Source organism: Cariama cristata, unplaced genomic scaffold (genome assembly GCF_000690535.1).
Source record: "Cariama cristata isolate BGI_N322 unplaced genomic scaffold, ASM69053v1 scaffold85, whole genome shotgun sequence".
In the NCBI taxonomy this organism is placed as follows: domain Eukaryota; kingdom Metazoa; phylum Chordata; class Aves; order Cariamiformes; family Cariamidae; genus Cariama; species Cariama cristata.
The window spans coordinates 14,143-33,624 of record NW_009616672.1 but is presented as its reverse complement, the minus strand read 5'-3'; the positions used below and the strand labels follow the sequence as shown (position 1 = coordinate 33,624).

The window sequence follows — 19,482 nt, the reverse complement described above, 5'->3', positions numbered from 1 at the left end:
ACCTTGTAAAGCACAAGACCTCCCACATCTCTGAAAAAAACAGGATCGGCACAGGGAGTTCAGGAGAGGAATGGGCTGTTCTCTTATGCACGCACCATTCCAGTCCTCGTCATTAAACAGCAAACAGGATACACTCCTCATGAAAAGCCTTTGCTATGCATCACCTAACTTCTGTTTCTTGATCTCAGATGAGAGGTCCACTCTAAAAGCATGGATCTTCTGGAAGACAATATTCTGTATTTGAGTAGGGCATTTTGATTTTTCAGTGTGTTTGGCTTTTTTGTTTTGTTTGGGGGTTTGTTGTTGTTGTTTTTGTTGTGGTGTTTTGTTTGGTTTGTTTTTTTTTTTACAGTCTCTATACAAACTGCTTTAATGTCAGTTTACAATTCCAATCTAGGTATGTTTGTGTTACTTTTAAAAAGGCTCTTTTAACAACTGGCAGTATCTACAAACTCTCCTTGCAGACTTTGCAGCCAATACTAGGCAGAGTGCTGAAAAACAGCAGGGCTTGACAACTGTACTGACAACAATAATATTTGTTATTTCATACCACACTGAACATGGAACTGCCATTTACTTTTCATGAAACGCACAGTAATCCTGGTGAGACAGCACCTCAAAAAAACCCAACACTAGAGGTTGGCTTATATGTTTTGATCTTTTTTTTTAAATTGGTATTCCCTTTGGCATTAACTTTCAATGAAGCACAATAAAATGTGACTACAGTAACTGGTAAACCATTACTCATTAAGAAAACGCAAGTTTTGTTTAACCTCATTAGTAACTCTGAATTTTAATCTCCACCTCAGCCACTAAGGTGAAATGCATTGTAGACCTCAGTAAATTGAAAGTGAAAAGACATCAGTGTTGTCACCAGATTTTCACACATCAAAATAATTCTCTGTTGCTCGATTCAAACATTGCAGCATTAGGTTCATACTTGTCACTATCCCAGTTCCCTCTGGTATTAAAAAGCCCAGGCACTTCTACTGATCTTCTGTTTGTTCTAATGTGTTTTTCATGTTTAAAATGACCTATCTGCAACATATTGCTGTTTGTTCTTAAAACTCCAGTTAACTGCATTCATTCACTTAACCGTACAGCTACATAAGACAACAATACAAAAAGTGTTCAAATCAAATGCGAGATAAATTCAGGCATACACAGCATACAGTTCCACTAATTTCAAAGATTTCATCAGCTTACACCAGAAAGGAATTCAGCTCTAGAGATCCTCTCCCACACACATCATCTTCATGTAACATGTAGGCATGTATATGCCAAATAATGCATTACATAGATAAAAACACCAATCAAAAGACTAGAAAAATATCAAGGGACATCTTCCTGATAGCATTACGATATCGTCTGATTACTGCAGAATTCGACTTTTGAGTAGAGAAAATATCTTTCTCTTCAACAGAAGTACAATTACAGTAAGAAAACTTCTATTAGATAAAACTTTTTCTAAACAAATCAATACAACCATATTATCCTCCAATTATCTAAATTAATTTTCCAAAGAAATATTAGAGAAAAAATTTGCAGAAACACCCAATTAAAAAATAAAAATAACAAAAAAAAAATCAGTTTTACCTACTACCAAGAATTTTAATTTTAGAAGAAAGAATCAACCTTCCAAAAAGGAAAATATTTATCTTGCATGATTCGCAATATTGCGACCTTAGAAACACTTTGTAAGCACATTGTAATTTTTTGCTAGCTCTTGCTTAACCTAGGCTTCTCAGAGGTTGAACCTTAAAAAAAAGAAAAAAGAAGCAAGCCATGACTGGACTGCAAATCTATTAGATGACAACCCCTTCGTTCTCTTCTGTGCCCCTCAAGCCCCTTTTCTCCACCCTGCCTCCCAAGTATATTTATTTTCCCATTTTTGAACGAAAACCAGAATGTAACCCAACATTAGCAGAAAACCACATACTTGCACTTGATGCATTAGGGTGACCATTCAGTAAACATGCTAATTTTGCACAAGTTCACATCTGGCCAAGGTCATGCATGAACTGAATATGGCAATTTCAGAGTAATCCATAGGGTAACTACCTCGACACTACATCCATCACACAAAACCCATGAAATGGTTCTCCATTTCAGCTATGTAAGCACACCAACAGTGAAACCACAGGAGATCTTGCAGGTGAGAATTGAGCTGCACTGCTGAGGCTGCACGAGGATGGATACAGAGAGGTCGCTGGAAACAATACATGGCTAAAGTTATTGCTATTTGCCCCTCACTTCCTTCTGATGTGTATTAGATTTACTTTTGGTGGATTTCTTTCCTTTATTAACCAACCAATGTAGCGTTGGTCTTAGTGTTTACGACAGAAACAACGGCAGAAGATGTATATTCAGAGCTTGCACTATGGAGAGGGAAGGAAAGTACTGTGCAGTTAATCCAAAACAATAACATACTTCAAAACATATATATATATTATATATTATATAAGCTATATAATATATGTGTATATATATGTGGACATCTTAAATGGATCTTGCTTTTGAATGACCAACATTTACTGCCTTCATGACAACAGCTTCTGACTCAATGCATCTCTGCATATATGCAGGGCTGGGCAGTCTTTGCCACAATCTGATCTTCCTTTTCTTCCTTAAATAAAGAAAAAACCCTTTATTCCATGAGGGAGTTAAGCACTTCTTTTCCCTTTGCAGTCCCATTTGAATGTTGCTTTCATGCATCCAGACACTGAATCTCAGGGCGATGATCTACTTCTCTGGATTCTGTCCGAGCACGTATGTAATCACTTGTCTGCCGACTATTTTGTTGTCTGCTGTTCATTCGCCACTTTTTAATAGCTAAATATGTGTTCACAGCATACACTGCCATTGCCAAGAAACCAAATATCTACAAGAAGTAGAAAGAATTGTCAAAAGACAATTTTTGAAAACAAGAACAATAGTAGTTTCACAACAAATTCCTCAGAAGTTTAGTTTTCTACTTTATTTGCACTGAGAAATCATTATGGCCTGTAAAATTGATGTTTTTCTTCAATGAACTACAGAATCTGCAAAAGCGACTAAGATCAATGATCCCAGAAAACAAAAGTCTCTGTCTACAAACATTACAATTAAATCCTGCAATGCAACTTCAAAGGAAGAACCTCTTATAAAGATGACTACAGCTTTTCATCCAACAGTTCATTCCTCAGGGTGTACATAATATAGTAAATGAATGACAAGAGAACAGATGACCAGTCCAGACCATCAGCCTGGAGAAGGAGCTAATTTGCAGTTCTTCCTGTATGCTTCTGCAGAACTGTTGTGTGATTTTCGATGTCCAGGTTTGAAAAAGAAAAAAATAAAAAGGTTGCCAACTCAAGCACAAATTTGCTTGAACTTACTGTTCTAAATTTAAAAATCACTCCACAGAACAAAAGTGATCTGTAGTGAGCAAGAAGAATTCAGCAAATTACGTGTAAGCAGCTCCAATTTCTTGTGTATTTTTGGCTCTATCTTTTACTTAGGCTTGCAATATAGAGCAGTATCATCTAAGCTAGCTATAGAGAAAGAAGCAAGGCAAGTTCAACTGTGAAAGTGCTCTCTGCAAGTCATTTTTCTGTTTGTTCTTGCCTCAAGCCTTAGGAAAAACAAATTAAAGGATGACAATACTTTTAAAATCATAATTAGCTCATAGCCAACTGTAAAATTAGAATTAAATTATGATGGCAAAGGCAATAGGCATATTCAATGAACACAAGGGAAAAGTTATTCTTAGTTTTAATAGCAGGTAAGAGAGTTATATATGAAGAAGTTAAAATTCTTACCACAGCAGCAATTTCTGCTCCAGTTTTATGGTTTAAAGCAGCAAGTACTACAGAGGCAATGAAAAAGAAGAAAGTGCTGAGTCCAGTGTTGACCAGATCCTAAAAAACAAATTCATTAGCATTACTAAACAATGATTCTTTGCTTGCTTTTATTAGAAGTGATGAAACAGAAGAAGGTTAGAACAAGAACTATAGCAATACTTTCCCATTTTCTATGCAGTTTATCACTTATCCAAAAGAAGGCAAAGACTGTTACACAGGAAACATAGCATGTGTGCGCATCAGTCTGTGAACTGAAGTCAAACAGCATGTACAAATAAAGCACCAGTGAATGTTCTGGATACACTACTTCAGTTTCTACTGGGTTTGTTAGAAAAGTACTCTCAGCATAAACAATAAATAAAGCTGTTCTATGTCAGCTGCTGCTGAAGTAACCTGAATATCAAACTTTAGCACTCCAGGAACCCTTGTTCTCTTTCACATCACAACAGTGCTCCATGCACTGCCTAGATAACAGTCATGAATTTTTCTACAAATTCTTTGAGGCCTTCATGGTAGAAAACTGCATATTTTTATGAATAACAGCTGCCTATACTGTGGGAGTACACAGATTTTTACATATTTATTGCATAAAATTGATGTTTCAAGCAGACATTTTAGGACATATGCACAGCAACATCCCTGGGGCACCTACATTCAGGGACAATTCTTGCTTTGCTCCAAGCACAGAAAAATGACAGGCAACATGCAATTCAGTTATACATATGCTGCATATGTCAGTGTTTAGATGATTATGCTGCCATGACTTACATAAAGCAGGGTCATTATCATCGGAACATAAGAAAGAATTCTGAATGGCAGCCATTAGCACAAGAATAATTACATCAGTACAAGACTACCTGATCAGACTCGAGGGAAAAAAAATTCCAAGAGCTGGGACTTTAAAATAATAGAAGAAACAAAATACTAGATTTATTAGGGACTAGCTGTTCAGTATATTACTTGAGGCATCTTTTACAATTTTTTAAAACATTTGATACGTATGTACACTGCACTATATGTACATTACGGAGACGTAGGAAATAACAGACTATCATGGTAACTGAATGAATCGGTGAAGTCAGGGAGCAAGGAGGAGTGTGGAAGAATCAGGGAATGGCAGTTCAGCACAAATATCCTGAAGGAACATGAAACCAGTGAGAGATGAATACTATCATAGCCAAAAGGAATGGAAAGAAAACCTGTATACAAGTTTACTGTGCAACTTACAGTTTTGAGTTAAATTAAAAAAAAACACACAACACACACTGAACATGCCAACTCCCACCATTGGTGATTTCCATCACCACTCAATTAGAATTCAAGGACCAACTTGTTCTACTTGACTGTCTCTCAGGTGCAAGCCAGGCTCACTTCCTGCTCCAGCTCCTCCATTTACTACAAGCAGAACTTTTCTTTAAATTTTATTTTAGTTTTCCCAAAAGTGCATCTTGTGATCCTTCTGTAAGAAGCTGGGCTTAGAAAACTGAAGACCTAAATCTAGACTTATTCCCTGGCTATGAATCCCATGACTATGTTCCAGCTACACAGCACAAAAGACTTTGAAAAGACCATTGTCATCCAGCCACCTGTTTTTTCTAGCCATGATTTGAGAACTTTAAAAAGTAATTGTAAAAACTGAAAGTTTCTGGCACTGTGCTATTCACAAGGAAAACGATCTATTTTGAGGGTACTGACTGAGCGACAGCTCGTTATCACAATTAGGCATACCTGGAGATAAACTGTATGATACATCACTGTGACCGGATCCTCATCTAAAAGAGGGACTTTCCCAAGAAATCCAAGGGGCTTCCATTGCTCATTGCTATTTCCAGCCATATATTCAGATTTCATGAGCACAGTAAGACCCAAACTGTCTTACCAAATAGTAAGGAAACAAAAGCAAATTATGGGTCTCAAACTTCTACTATCTTTTCACCTGCCAGTGTATAATTAGAGAGATACATTTTATCTCTGTTCAAGCTTACTCAGATAGATGTTGCCTGGTACTTACAGCATCAAACAAAACAGGAATTTAATTAAACAGTTATTGCAGCTTTAAGTATGTAACTTCTTGCTCTGCAAAGCTAAAAGCTAGGAAGTAGAGATATTAGAAAATAAATAGCATTTCACAATTTCTCCAAGTATCCTGCTCTTCAACTCTGAGTTCAGCAGCTCTAACTGTGCTTCTGAGGTTCCAACAAGAGCTGTGGTTCTCATCTGCACCAACCTTTTCTCACTAGAGGTGAAGTCTCACTATACATGACAACAGATACCAGACTCAACAGTATTCAACATTTTCATCAAATCTCTAGAGTAAACATATGTATGGCACCAAGGATGCTGAAACTAAATACTGAGGAGAGGGCAGCTATGCTCTTGAATAATTGAATTTTAAAAACTAAAAAATTCAACCCAAGGTCAAGTTGTATATTTTATTACCAGAGTACATTTGCCACCTACAGGAAGGACCTACAGAACGGAGATGAAATCCTAGAACAAGTAACTCAGAAAAACTTAGTAATTACAGTAGGTAAGCATCTCAAGATGTGATGCCATGACAAAAAAAGGGAGAAAAAGCACTCATACATTCCTTTGGACATATGGACACGATAGGTGTAAGGTGGCAATCTTACCTTTGCAAGGTACACTGGAATGCTGCATCCTGTTCCGGTATCCACATTTTTAAAAGTACGTTGAAAAATTGGACAGAGTACAGAGAAGAGCCACAGAAGTTATTTGAAAGGAGGAGCAAAGTTTCTCACAGTATGAATCAAAGAACCTAAACTGCTTTGAATATTGAAAAGATTGAGCTGTGTATATGAAGAATCCAGTGTTCAAATAATCAAAAAATACTAGCTGTTTTAAAAGTTTAACATAGAAAAGCACAACAAAATTAATAGTGTAAGAAAATTAACAGCTGCAAAGTTAAGACAAAAGTCATATTCAAAATGAAGTAAGTTTTAATTGTAAGGGAGCTAACCGTCAGAACAAACAACCAAACGTGTGCTTAATAGTCCACCTTTTCACTTACTTATAATCTAGATTATGTTTTTTCAGACATACATTTTCTATTTCCTTAGTACCATACGTAAAAACTAAGTGGATGACACATAATGCTCTATGATTTATGGGGTCAGATGTGCTTATTAATTAATCCTGCTGACCTCTGACTTCTTGAACCTGTCAGCTTGATCGTCTTGCCCAAGGAGAATAGCGTAAGCAAGACAGCTAGACCTATCCACAACATGACAAACATCATCCTCTATGTCCATGCTACAAATCAAAGTGAAGGCTTCTTGTACGAAGTTTGAGATACTGCAGAATATGAAATACTGCTGAAATTAGACTGCTGGTGCCTTTGTCATAATATTTCCAGGAAACCGAAGATACAAGTACATTAGAAACTCTGTCATCATCACTGGTATTTTATTTTATTGTACTCTCTACAAAAAATATCAAGTTTGTCCTTGCAAAGAATCCAACAGTTCAAATCTAAAGAATTTATTTCATCTTGAGGCTCCAATTTGCTCGTTTCTGCAATTCCATTTTCCCTGTTTAGGCCAAAACCTTTTAGTGCAATTAATAATTGATTCACATTCATACAATAAGGCTGGTTTCTTTAAAAGCTAAAAATAACAGAGTCTTTCATATCCACAGATCGGATTGTCTGGAGCTTAAGGAGCAATAGCACTTATCAACAACATTGTCATATAGATATATAATGGTAACATCACAGATGCAAATACCATTGGAGGTTTTTAATCCAAAATTTGGTACTTGCTACTTGGAGCAGAAAGGTAAGAACAGAAAAAAATACAATGGTTTCGGACGAAGTCAGAGCAGATACAAGACAGAATGAACTACAGCAAGAATTCAAGAAGTATTTTAGGGAGTGTCCTTTAATGTAGTTTTTTTCCACGTAAGAGAAAATGAATAATCGTGACAATAAAAAGAATAAACTAATTGAAAAAAGATGAGCGTTTCAAAGCTGGCCATGATGTAGCTGAAGTTCTTGCTATTATATTTATAGACAAAGTAAAAACCACATCACACAGATAGAAGAATTTCTGCTGAAATTACAGCAACCTCATGAGACAGTATGCTGTGCCATAAAATACTGTACAAAGCTGCCATCCATAACAGAGAGTAAAATCTGTGAGCTGAATCAAATCTACTCCAGACTGCTGCTGCTCCCTTTCTCCTTTCCAAAAGGCTTTAAAATGAAAGACTAACTTCTGGTCACTTGCTAGTTACTTGCAAGTCATTCTGTTCAGTCACCAATGGTCCAAAGGAGCATATCCAAGGATATAAATTTGCTACTGCCATCACTAGCCATCTGTCCCACTCAGAAGGAATGTAAGGCAGTGGAGGCATCTTAACTTGTGGATGAAGATGGGCTTATGCCAAGACAGCATTTTATACTAAAAAAGCATGAGGCTTTTGTTCTGCTGATTCTGCTGTGAAGGCTGGAAACTCTAGAAAAGAAAAGCCGACAGTATCCTACAGTCTTTCATTTTTAAGGTTCTGGGCAAGTATGGTTCCTGGATTAATGGAGACGGAAAAGCTGAACTGGTGCTATGAATGAGAGGTCTGTTAACAGACCTGAAAACTCCAATTAAGTAACTCCTGAAAGCTGCAAGGCACATCAGCTTCGCAAGATTCTGTTTAGTCCTCCAGTTTGGCACATTACACTCAATGTAATGTACCAAACATTCCATTTGACACTCAGAGGCGTCAGTAATATTCACATGCCTTTATCCATCACTCTCCATGACTTCACACGTGTAAGTTTTTAAAAGACAATAAATCAAAATACATGCTTTGCCTTTTTATCCTGTATTTTGTGATGAAGTAAGAGACCACACAAGTGGCCAGGTACTATTTAAAAGGGAGACAGTGCCATATTGCAATTGTAATTTATATAAACAAAAATATGACATTTAAACTTGTGGTTGCTTTGGTCATTTGCTTTCTGGAATCCAATAGTTTACATTTAGATGGAGCTTAAAGTAGATAAATGAATGTAATCTGGAAAAGAAGCCTGCACATTTCAACAACTTGACTTTGTCACAGAAGTTAGTGGCCTGCTGCTGTCCAGGTTATTTTCCACAAAAGAAAGAGCTTAAAGTAACATTTCCTTTTAGCTCTGTTTGGGTTTTCGTGGAAGGGAGGGGCAGCATGGTGATTGATTCCCCCTCCCCCTTTTCTTTTTTTGGTATAATGCCCATAATTTTTCCTTTCCATATGAAGCTATCAGTTTGAAGTTTACAAATATACCAGTAAGTCCTCTAAACCAAGCACATCTGGTCAAACTCCCATAATTTTACTCTATAACCACATTATTAAGCATTGTATGAGCATTTTGCACCACAATTAAAAATAGAAACATGGTTTCTCAAGCAAAAATAAGTCCTAGGTAGAAAGAACCAACTTAACAGTACAAGCATTAATTCCCATCTCTTTTTTTCTAATTTATTTAGGCTTACATAGGTATGGGAGCCTTTATGCAAAGACTAGATTCTGCTACTCCAAGATTCACATAAGCATCACTTCCCTCTGATAAAATAGTCTGTGACCAACGGTTTCAGAAATACGTTAGTGACTCAGAGGGCTGGATCAACACTGTGCAAACAGAGATATCTGAGTGCCCATCTCACAGTGTGGGGCTATGCCGCCTGGCCCCCACACAGGGCTGAAGGTCTCAGTGGGTCCCAGTCACACGCAGCAGCCACCAAAGGTCTCTAGCGTTAGTCTGCAGGTGCTCCTGGTTCAGGCACTTCGATTCAGCCCCAGGTGTCTGGCACTTGCTGGAAATCAGTTCTATTTCCAGCATCTCAAGCAAAGTAAGTAAAAAAACCTGAATTAATAACAAGTGACTTTCAAAAACCTTAGTCAGCTCTCTGAAAGGTCAGGGACAAGCTATGATTTTGAAAAAATGGAAGAAGTGGCCTCAAAACCAAGATTCATATGATTTTATTCTTACTTCTAACTATTTTTGAGTTGGAATACAAACTCTGTGTAGTAGCTCTACTGTAAATGACAAAACACATTCCTGAATGAATGCTTCTACAATCCTGTCTCATGTTGGCTTCTTGAGGCTCACCTGCCTATTTCCCTCTCAGTTCTTTCTCAGCTGCTCCTCACTGCTTTCCCTGCATGTTTTTCCAACAAGCAGTACTGCACACAGACAGGACCAGCAATTGTTGTCAGAAAGCAACAGACCACACCAGCAATAACTACCAAACCAATATTTCTCATATTCAAAATTTGTGTTTGTATTTCTTACAGAATAATGCATCATTTACACCATGCTGCACCAAATGAGAACTGTCCACAAAGCACACTAACCCAGAGGAAATTAATTCTGACAATTTTTTTGAAATTTATAAAATGTTCATTTTTATTCTTAATAGGTATTGCTATTTTGACAGCAGCAAACATAGAAGTGAAGGATGACTTAATTTCTCATTCAACGGCTAAGCAAGCCAAAGAAAACAAAAATGTTTTTTCAAACCAGAAGGGGAAAAAATAAATTAAAATAAAAAAAGAAATCAAGATCGCCCTGTGAAGGGCTTTGAACTACAGCTTTGCAATTACACTCTTCAGAGTCAAGGCTGGTACAAGACAGTTTGTCATTCTGGCACCACATCAAACTTTCTGCCAACTACTTCAAGTGTCAGTTGCTTGCACACAAGGTTTCATTGCTGCAACAACCGAAAAAAACCCAACCCTGCAGAGATGATGAAATAAGCCTTCAGGCAGGACAAAATACAACCACTGATCTGTGTCTTCTAGGAGACATACCTGACTCCTCATGTTTCCTCCCGGTAGCAGTGCTTCCTTGGGACTGCGTCCAGGCTAAAAAGCCTGGCAGAACTCTAGTAAGTTCGTGCTGTGCTCAGTTCTGTGCCTCATTCTTCAAGCTGCTCTAGGCTGAAGAATTCTACATTCAGAACTTCACACACACAAAATACACTACCAGAGCTCCAGTGGATGTTTTCAAAAAGAAAAAACACAATGGTCAAAATCTATTGGAAGTTTTTTTTTTTCCTACACACAGACACAGATAGCCCATTCTACTGGCTAATTATGCAATTATTTACATCTGTAATGACGCAGATTTCTCTCATCATACAAACTCTCATCCAAGAGACACTGTCAAATTCCAGTATTCTCAGCTATTTGCCATCACTTCTCCCCGGGTCATCTCAGTTGTCAGCCCTGAAGAAAAGGTACTACAGCATTATGGTGGATCCACTCTGCAGCGACCGTAATTTGTCAGAAAGCCTGGCAAACCACATGCAAATTCACCAGAACTCCAAAGTTGCTACAAACACTTCTGTTTAATTTTTCCTACCCTGTCTTTACTTCTAGAGGGCTATGTCATGCACACAGTTTGGCTGCAAGATCTTAAGCTCTCCCTGCAGATCACATGAGATTCAAATAATGAATTTTTTTTAAAAAAAGTATAATTTAGCCAAACACAAAATTATAGCCAACATTCAGTTACTAGTTAACTCTGAAAACAAACATTTCAAAGCAGCAGCTCATCAGTTAAGCAGGAATCTCAGCTGTGGTATGCTTTTCATTCCTCTATTTTTTCTTGCTAGTCTCCTTGCAGAATAGGCTCCCTTTGAGCTCTGAAGCATAAAGGAAATGGAAATTTCCACTGACAGGTTCTCCAGCTTTTGCATTTTTGCATAATATTGATAGTGCTGCACAACACAGAAAAGTGACTGTTCTTTCATCTTACCGTAACAGACCTGCCTCTTTACAACACGCCCAAGCAAGGTTCTTTTCTGGCCTCACATCTCCGTGGTTCTTTCATGTTTACCTCAGGAAAATGTGAAAGTGGTTGGCAAGTCTCTAATTAGGATCAAAACAAAGCTCTATGCCCCAAATGACTAAAAATATATATTTAAAAAAAAATCTAGTAAATTTGCATAGCTCTTAGATGCTTGAATATACTGATCCACATTTTCATTCCAACCAGGGATAGTGGACAACAGACAATATCCACGACACATTAGAAAAAAGTCTAATTTTAATAAAGTATTAAAGGAAACAACCCTGTGTTGGACAATAGCAGCTGATGGCCTGGTACTTTCTAATATGTAGGAATATTTGAAAGCAAATGGTTTCAAATGCTTCCTAGGAAGTTTGTGCAAGTGCTGTGTTTAAAGAAAGACTTCTTCCTAAATTTAAGACTATTAAATTCTTTCAAGCACTGTAACAGCCTCTTCTTCTCACACAGCTTCTAAAAACAAAGTTTGAGACTTTCCACAAGGGAAATACCCATTATAAAGTCATACATATTTTTAAAAGCATGTATATTAATAAATTTATACATAAGAAGTAACTTTCTCCTAAAGCATTACGAAGTATGAAAGTCTGTTGTTCAGAAAGCAACTCCTGTGATAACTTTGTCACATACAGAGGCCGCAAAATTACCAAAATAACCATCAAAACACAGGAAAGTACTAAATATTGAAAGAGGTAAATAATGTACGAAGATACATCTAAATTGTAAAGAATAAAATGCCAAAATAAGCCAAAAAAAATTCAGCCACAACTCTACATTCTTAAATTTCTTACTAACTTTGCCAAAGTAATCTCCCACTCTGTACATGCAACAGCAGACTACAGCTATCTGAATAACGAAGATACTCCCACACTCTCTCTCTCCGAGTACAGTCCTATCAGACAAACGATTATTAAAATCAGTAAGCAATATCCGGAAGAAAGATGGTCTCATCAGTTAATGGAAGCCAGAAGCTTCCAGTTCTTTTCTCACTTCTGTTCGAGATTTTTGGTGTAATGATGGAAGAAGCACGTCATCTTCAGGACATAACTAAAAGAATCAGACTTGCGAGAGCATGACAATTTACTTCTACCGCTACTGATCTGGCAATATGAACTAAAGCAAAAACATTTGCAGTGTATTCCATTTGCCCTTCAGGTTGAACTCTGACCACGTCATGTTGCTCCACGCTGTTTAGGTAGCACGTTCAGAGTGTGACCATTGTCCTAAAAACCAAAATACTTAAAAAAAACCCAACCAAACAAAAACAAAAACAAACAAACCAGCCAAACAAAAACAAACACAAACACACCACAACCAGCTGGGAGTTTTAAGCCCTCTTTTCTCTAAAGATCTCTAACAGAGTACTATGCAGAGACACATAGTGCTACACTCAGAGCAGCAATTCTTGTCACTCAAATTCCAAAAGTAGTCAGAGTGACTGAAAGGACCTACCAGTTACACACCGATACCTACTGCATTATGTGGGGGGAAAGGCAGAGAGCTGCATCTAGGCTTCTGTACTATGCATGTTCAACATATTGCCAAAGTGTTCTGGCTGGCAGTAAAAGCGTGCCACAGGACTCAACAACGGAACAAAAAGTACAGACACACAGAACCAAGGGTATGCGAAGTCATTAAACTGACTCTTCCAGAGATACAACTTCAGCTCAGTCATGGACACCATGCATACCATTCTGTGGTCTCTTCATAGAAAGTCTTGGTCAAACTTACTTTGAACATAAGCTAGATCTAGTACTCACTGTGAAACCACTCGCATCACACCAGCAAAACCATCATGTATTTTATGCGACACTGATGCACTTACACACACTTGTTACCATGTTCTTGTACATCCTACTAGCATATACAGAACTGCATGGTATAAAAAGATGGTCTCCAATTGCTGTTATCATCTGTCAGGCTGTTGCGATGCTCATTTAACGACCCAGATGGCAACAGAAACAGAGACTTATCTTCTCTCTGCAGCTGCTGCTTTTCAGCTTGCCACAAAGATAAGTGGTGACAATACTGGCAGAATGAAAACAAAAGGAGCAAAGGCAAGACAACCCAGTAATGTTCCAGTAGGTTCACTGGTTTTGTGTTGCAAGCCACCTGGATCTCCCCCACCTACAGTTACCAGTCACAGTTCTCAGACCATCTAATCTATCTACCAAGTACTCTTAGGAAGAGTTCCTCAGCAGATCATGCATCCCCAGGGTACAAAGGGTCATCTAATTCCACATTCCAGTCTCATTTTAGAGAAGTCATTTAGGCTTATGAACAGGTATTGCAAATGTGCAAATTAAAACATTAATAAATTACTTAAAAACAAACTAAAAAAAAAAATCACACAAAAGCTTAAAAAACTCTGGGACTTGTCTCCAACAGTACTTACAAAATTACTGTTATAAAAACAGAACACAGACACATATGTATCTGTACTGTCCAAAGAAGCTGATACATTGTCCTTGAAGCCGATAGATCTTTTCCTAGAGTGACTTAACATGTTGATTTTGTGACCTGTGTTTATTGAACCCAATCTGAAAGTTTAATTCATCATACAGCACGGAAATAAGAGACTTGTACAAAAGGAATATGCACTGCCAGCAGATCTCTTTCTAAAACTCCTCATATTCGAGAACACATTAAAGCACTGCCAGTCAATGTTTAATAGTTATGTGTGTAAGCAATTCAAAACACCCAATTTTCACAGAAAGCATGTAATTTTTTTACACTACTACCTGATGATTGTATTAATCTGTGTAAGAAAATATAAGCAGCACAGCTGTCCTAATATAAAAAACACAGTTTAAGAAAGAACAACAGGCTACTGTAAATACAGCATCTGTCAAAGTTAAATAACTACAGGCTGCATTTTTATCCAGTTCATCCACAAACAGTAATTGCTGGCATTAGCAGGAAGTTTTTCCTTCCAAAGAGAATCTACCAGAAGACAATTTTAGTTCTATTTAATGTAGATTAATCTGGCTACATTTCAAAGCTCATTCTGTTGTTCAAAATGCATTCAAAATAAATATAAGTAAAATGCGTAATTTACTCAGCATAAAGAACACTCATACACAATCTTAAACAACAGTAAAGTTCAAAGACCAAACTTAAAACAGATTGGCAGCTATTTTTAACAGAGTGAGGATCTGTATGAACTTACAGTAAGATTCCAGTTGATCTGCGGTATTCTTGTGTGAAGATTCAGACTGAACATAAGCAACAGAACTCCAGTAACCACCAATGCACTACAGCTCACAAACTCAAAGAAATAAAGGCCTTCGCAAGGGGAGCATTCCATGATGGTCTCTATGCAGATGAATGCAATCAGTGCCAAAACCTAGGAAGAAAAACAAGTGGAAAAAAAATAAATAGATTTCCACATTTTGAAAGTAGCCACAAGTATTCCTGAAATTTCCATTGGGAACATGATCAGTTTACACTCAGGAATGTGTGATTTTAGTTTATAACAGGGCACTGTCTAAAGAGTAAAAACAAAAGCAAATTAATGCAAGACTTTCTGGGTATCCCCTGTTCAACAAGCCATTGGCTTAATATGCAAACGGCACCTCAAACATTTTATTTCATTTTTCACTCATGATATGCTATTTCAAAACTTGAAGACGGAATGCATTTGTCTATCGGGTCAACCTCAAGCTCAGTTATATAGTATTAATATTGTGAAAGACATTTTAATAAAGTTATTATTTAAAATTCACTACCAAGTTGAGATCTAAATCAATTCAAAATAGAATAGATTCGGGATCTCTACCAGCCTCCAAAAATGCCTGCCTTTTTCATGGTTTTTATCATCAATATGCTGTATTTTATATAAAAACATATTGTATCATTCCCTTATAAGACAATAAAATGAGCAACTAATAGATGAAGGAAATACTCCTGGTGCTGCAAACACATACATCTAACAGGGATAATGGTTAGTCACACCAAATTCAGAAAACATCTTGGTAGAGTTAACACACATGCAGGCTTTTGCAAGACGAGAGTTTAATTTACTATTTAGGATAAAACAGTGAAACACTATACTTTAAAAAAATCTGCCCAATGCACAAAACTAAAATATATAAAAACCATACACCAATATTGGCTATCACTGATAGCTACCACTTAGATACCATTAAATATCACTGATTAGCTATCACATAGTGTACAACTTACATATGTAAGTCTATGTTTCAAACTGATTCCTCTTTAAATATAACTGGTAAAAGAAGAACAGTTGCATGGATAGTTTTGTTCTGTTGGTGGGTTTTTGTTTGGTTGGGTTTTTGCTGGTTTTTTTTGTTTTGTTTTATTTTTTATTTTTACTTTCCATGGCAAGCAAGGAAGGTCTTAAGAGTGCTTTGCTTTGGTTTTCCAGGCTACCATCCCCCTACCCTCCCCTTATATTTTTCAGAAAGAATTTGCTTCGCTCTGCTGCAAAATTCTAATGAGACCATAGGAAGTCAGTACAATTTGAAGATTAAGAACTCGGGGAGATAGCCTCCTCAGAGCTAAATATTCCATAATTTGAAGGTTTTGCACAAACAAAACTTAGGTTTAAAAGATTGACAGAAACCACAATACATTTTCTGCTAAATCCTTCTTTGCCGATTTCAATAATGTTTTGCAGATACACTTTCTTCCAGCACTTTTTAGGCTTCATCGATTAACTTGCCTTTGCCTTCTACAACAAAGATAGCAAAATGAAGAAAAAGGATTTTGAAAGAAGTTTTTGTCATTAACATCAGCAGTAATTCTAAGTAAAGGACAATACCACTCATGCTTCATTTGCCACATACTTCAGAATTCAGTAGCTAATTTAAGTTTAAAAATGGATTAAAACAAAGCAAAACAGTTTTAATCAAAAAAACCTCTCACTTGGGTAGAAAGTCTGTCACAGTTCACTTAGCATACTTTCTTTAAGAGAGTACATGCCACACTAATTTTTGCCAGCTAATAGAGCAGGCCAATTCACATCAAACAAATTCTGAATGGATACCCAGTGACTAAACACTTAACTTCAGATTTTATCTTTGACCTTGAATAGCTTTGGAAAAAAAGAAAGAAAGAATATGCAGTGAAGTGGATCATTCAGAAAACCAGAATCAAAGTCAAACTATGATTTCAGCAATCACACACACAAAATACTGTCCAGAACAAAGCTTCCTTTTGCAGTATTAGCAAGTAATGAAGTCCTTTTCTGTGAACACAAGCCTCATAACTGAAGATAACATTGAATACATTTTTAAAAAAAGAAAAAGGAACGTTCTAAAAAAAAAAAAAAAACCACAACACTTCGCTGTTTCAACCAGGATCAATATCAAGTATTAGCACTAAATGTTAGCTGGCAAAACTTAAACTTTTAGATGTTCCAATACAATAAAGTCTCCATTGTTCTTGCCACTATTTTTGATATATTATGACACTTCTAAAATTTTTATTCTTTTAAAACAAATAGTTCTGCAATATTCTCTAGAAATACTGTAGTACAAGCTCAAACAACATTAGGTTCATTTTCTAAAAATATGAACAGTTCTGAATTGTGCCACCAACATCAGGCTGAAGGAGCCAAAAACTCTTGCACACCAATCGCTACACTGGGCAACTGCTACTTGGCATATGGAGTCTCTGTTGTTTTGCCAATAAAAAAAATAATCTTACACTGACTCTTCTCCATACCACATAGCATTGCTTCTTCAAGGCTAACGTACCCATCTTAGCAGTCAAAGCTCAGAAAAGATGAAAGACTTTCTTGCGTACAGCATTAGAAATAAATTATGTACTGAACAAGGACTTGGAGCAATGAACTCTAATCATCACGTGTTACTTATATACTCCCAAGCTCAGAATTAATAATTAATAAACTTAAAAGCAATTGACCTTAATACATTTATCTGTTACACACCCTTAGACAAAAAAAAAAAAAAGTGTTAGCTGTGTACACTTCGGTTTGACTTAACCCAAACCATTTCAAATGCAAGTAAAGATGTATCACCAGTTTAAGTAAGGTGCAGCAGCATTAGCGTACACTGGTCTGGGTTGTGGCAGCCCAAGTCTATTGATATATTTATCAAGAAGGTTGGGAGAAAACCTCAATTGCTTCGGTTTATGATGGAGATTCTGGCCACAAAGCAGAGGCTCTGTTTTGGAAACATGCACAATAACTGGCTATTAACAGGAGTATTACCAGAGAGCGGATCAGGACACCTGAACACTTGTCAGTTAGGGGCACGGGGAGAGGAAAACATTCCCATGCATCTGATTTATTGGTAACACTTTTGTACTTCAAGTAAGATTCCAACTAAACGTGTTACTATTTTTCTTGCAATAAAAATATATTTCACCCTTCTCTTAAGATTAGCTATGCTGCCAGTGCTACAGATAATACCTTTCTGTTAACTGCCCATTATTTGTCTCACAATGAATGCTGTGACAAAAAATGAAATCTGAATTAATCACCACATCACAAAAAGCTATCTTCCCACAGAAACTTCCCTTTTCGTAAATACAAAAAAAAAAATCTGTCTTTAATATGAAATATTTTCTCTCTGAAACATCAGGGTAATCTTGTCCTCCTACACATTTATAAACTTGCTAGAAGCATCCTTCCAATTAACTACAAGTAATGTGAATCTTCTATAAAAACACAGTAGTGCTGCTTTCATTGTCCATTCCACTCAGAGATTAATCTAACTTTGTTTCTAACAAAAAAAAGTAAATGACTCTGAACACATGAAACTGAAATACATTACAGAATCAAACCCATGCCTTACTCGGACAGCTACATTACTTAAGTGCTGTATAAATGCTGCAATATGAGCCAAAGCAGCTTGCCAAAGGCCACGGTTCATCCAGTGATCAAGTTCATTTAAAAAAAAAAAAAGAACGTGTTGACATTGTAAGAAAAATGCTTAATTTTTCTCTGCATTTTTAAATGCATTAAATAATTTATGACGTGGGCTATATGAATTACGTAGTGAATTAATGAAATTTTGCCATCCAGAATACCACTTGATTGACATGGCCATAAAGTAGACTGATGTGATCATAAGCGTGCCCCCAGCACGTCCCACTGCAAACTGCAGACAGGCTAAAAGTCAGTCTTGGTCTCAGCTACCCCAGCTTATTTTCCGAGGGACTTCAGCGCAGGTTTACCGCTAACCATTCTCTCCTGTTCTCTCACAGAGCTCTGTAACTACAATGAAAGCATCTTCTTTCTAACCTATGTTTATCTCCACTGCCTGTCTACCACCCATCACCACCTACTGAATTAGCTAATCTACATGCAGCTCACAGCTTACCAAGGCTCAAAGACCTAAAAAGTCCCTTCTCCAGAGCTGCCTACACTCTTCCCTCTGCCACACTACGCATCCAAGATAAAACTGGTGCCTTGCCTCACCACCTTGGCTATACACACTCTCTCAGGAAGAGGGAGGAAGGACAAAGACCCTCCAGCCCTCCTGGGAAGCCTCCATGCTCCATCCAGACACTATTTGAGGGTGCGGAGACTCGTGCTGCATCAGGCGACTGAGGCGCAAAGCTGCAACAGAGACAAACGCTCGCTCCCCAGCTGCTAAAGCTTTGCTCATGCTTTATAACACAAGTCACCAACGCTACCTCGGAAAACCAGGAGACAGGATCTATCTAGGTCTGCGTCTGCCTCCCACGACTGCAGTTACAGGACTAGCTAGAAAAATCCCAAACAAAAAACTAGCACCGTATTAGAGCACAGGTATCAGCCAACAAAGTGCACGCTGCCAATTGTCCAATGCAGGAGGCCACCCTCACTTTCAAGTCACACCTTCTCATAGTTTAGGGTGATGAGTT

General features: G+C 37.3%; 1 protein-coding gene across 1 annotated transcript; it reads right to left on the bottom strand.

Annotated features, from left to right (window-relative positions):
• Positions 1–2,322: 2,322 nt before the first annotated feature.
• CMTM4 (CKLF-like MARVEL transmembrane domain containing 4) lies at positions 2,323–19,244 on the bottom strand. The gene is made up of 4 exons (XM_009700235.1): positions 19,104–19,244; positions 14,816–14,992; positions 3,801–3,899; positions 2,323–2,881 (listed from the first exon to the last, which is right to left on the bottom strand). The coding sequence occupies exons 1-4, from the start codon at positions 19,242–19,244 to the stop codon at positions 2,708–2,710; spliced, it is 591 nt and encodes a 196-aa protein (XP_009698537.1). The 3' UTR covers positions 2,323–2,707.
• Between the last annotated feature and the right edge of the window lie 238 nt (positions 19,245–19,482).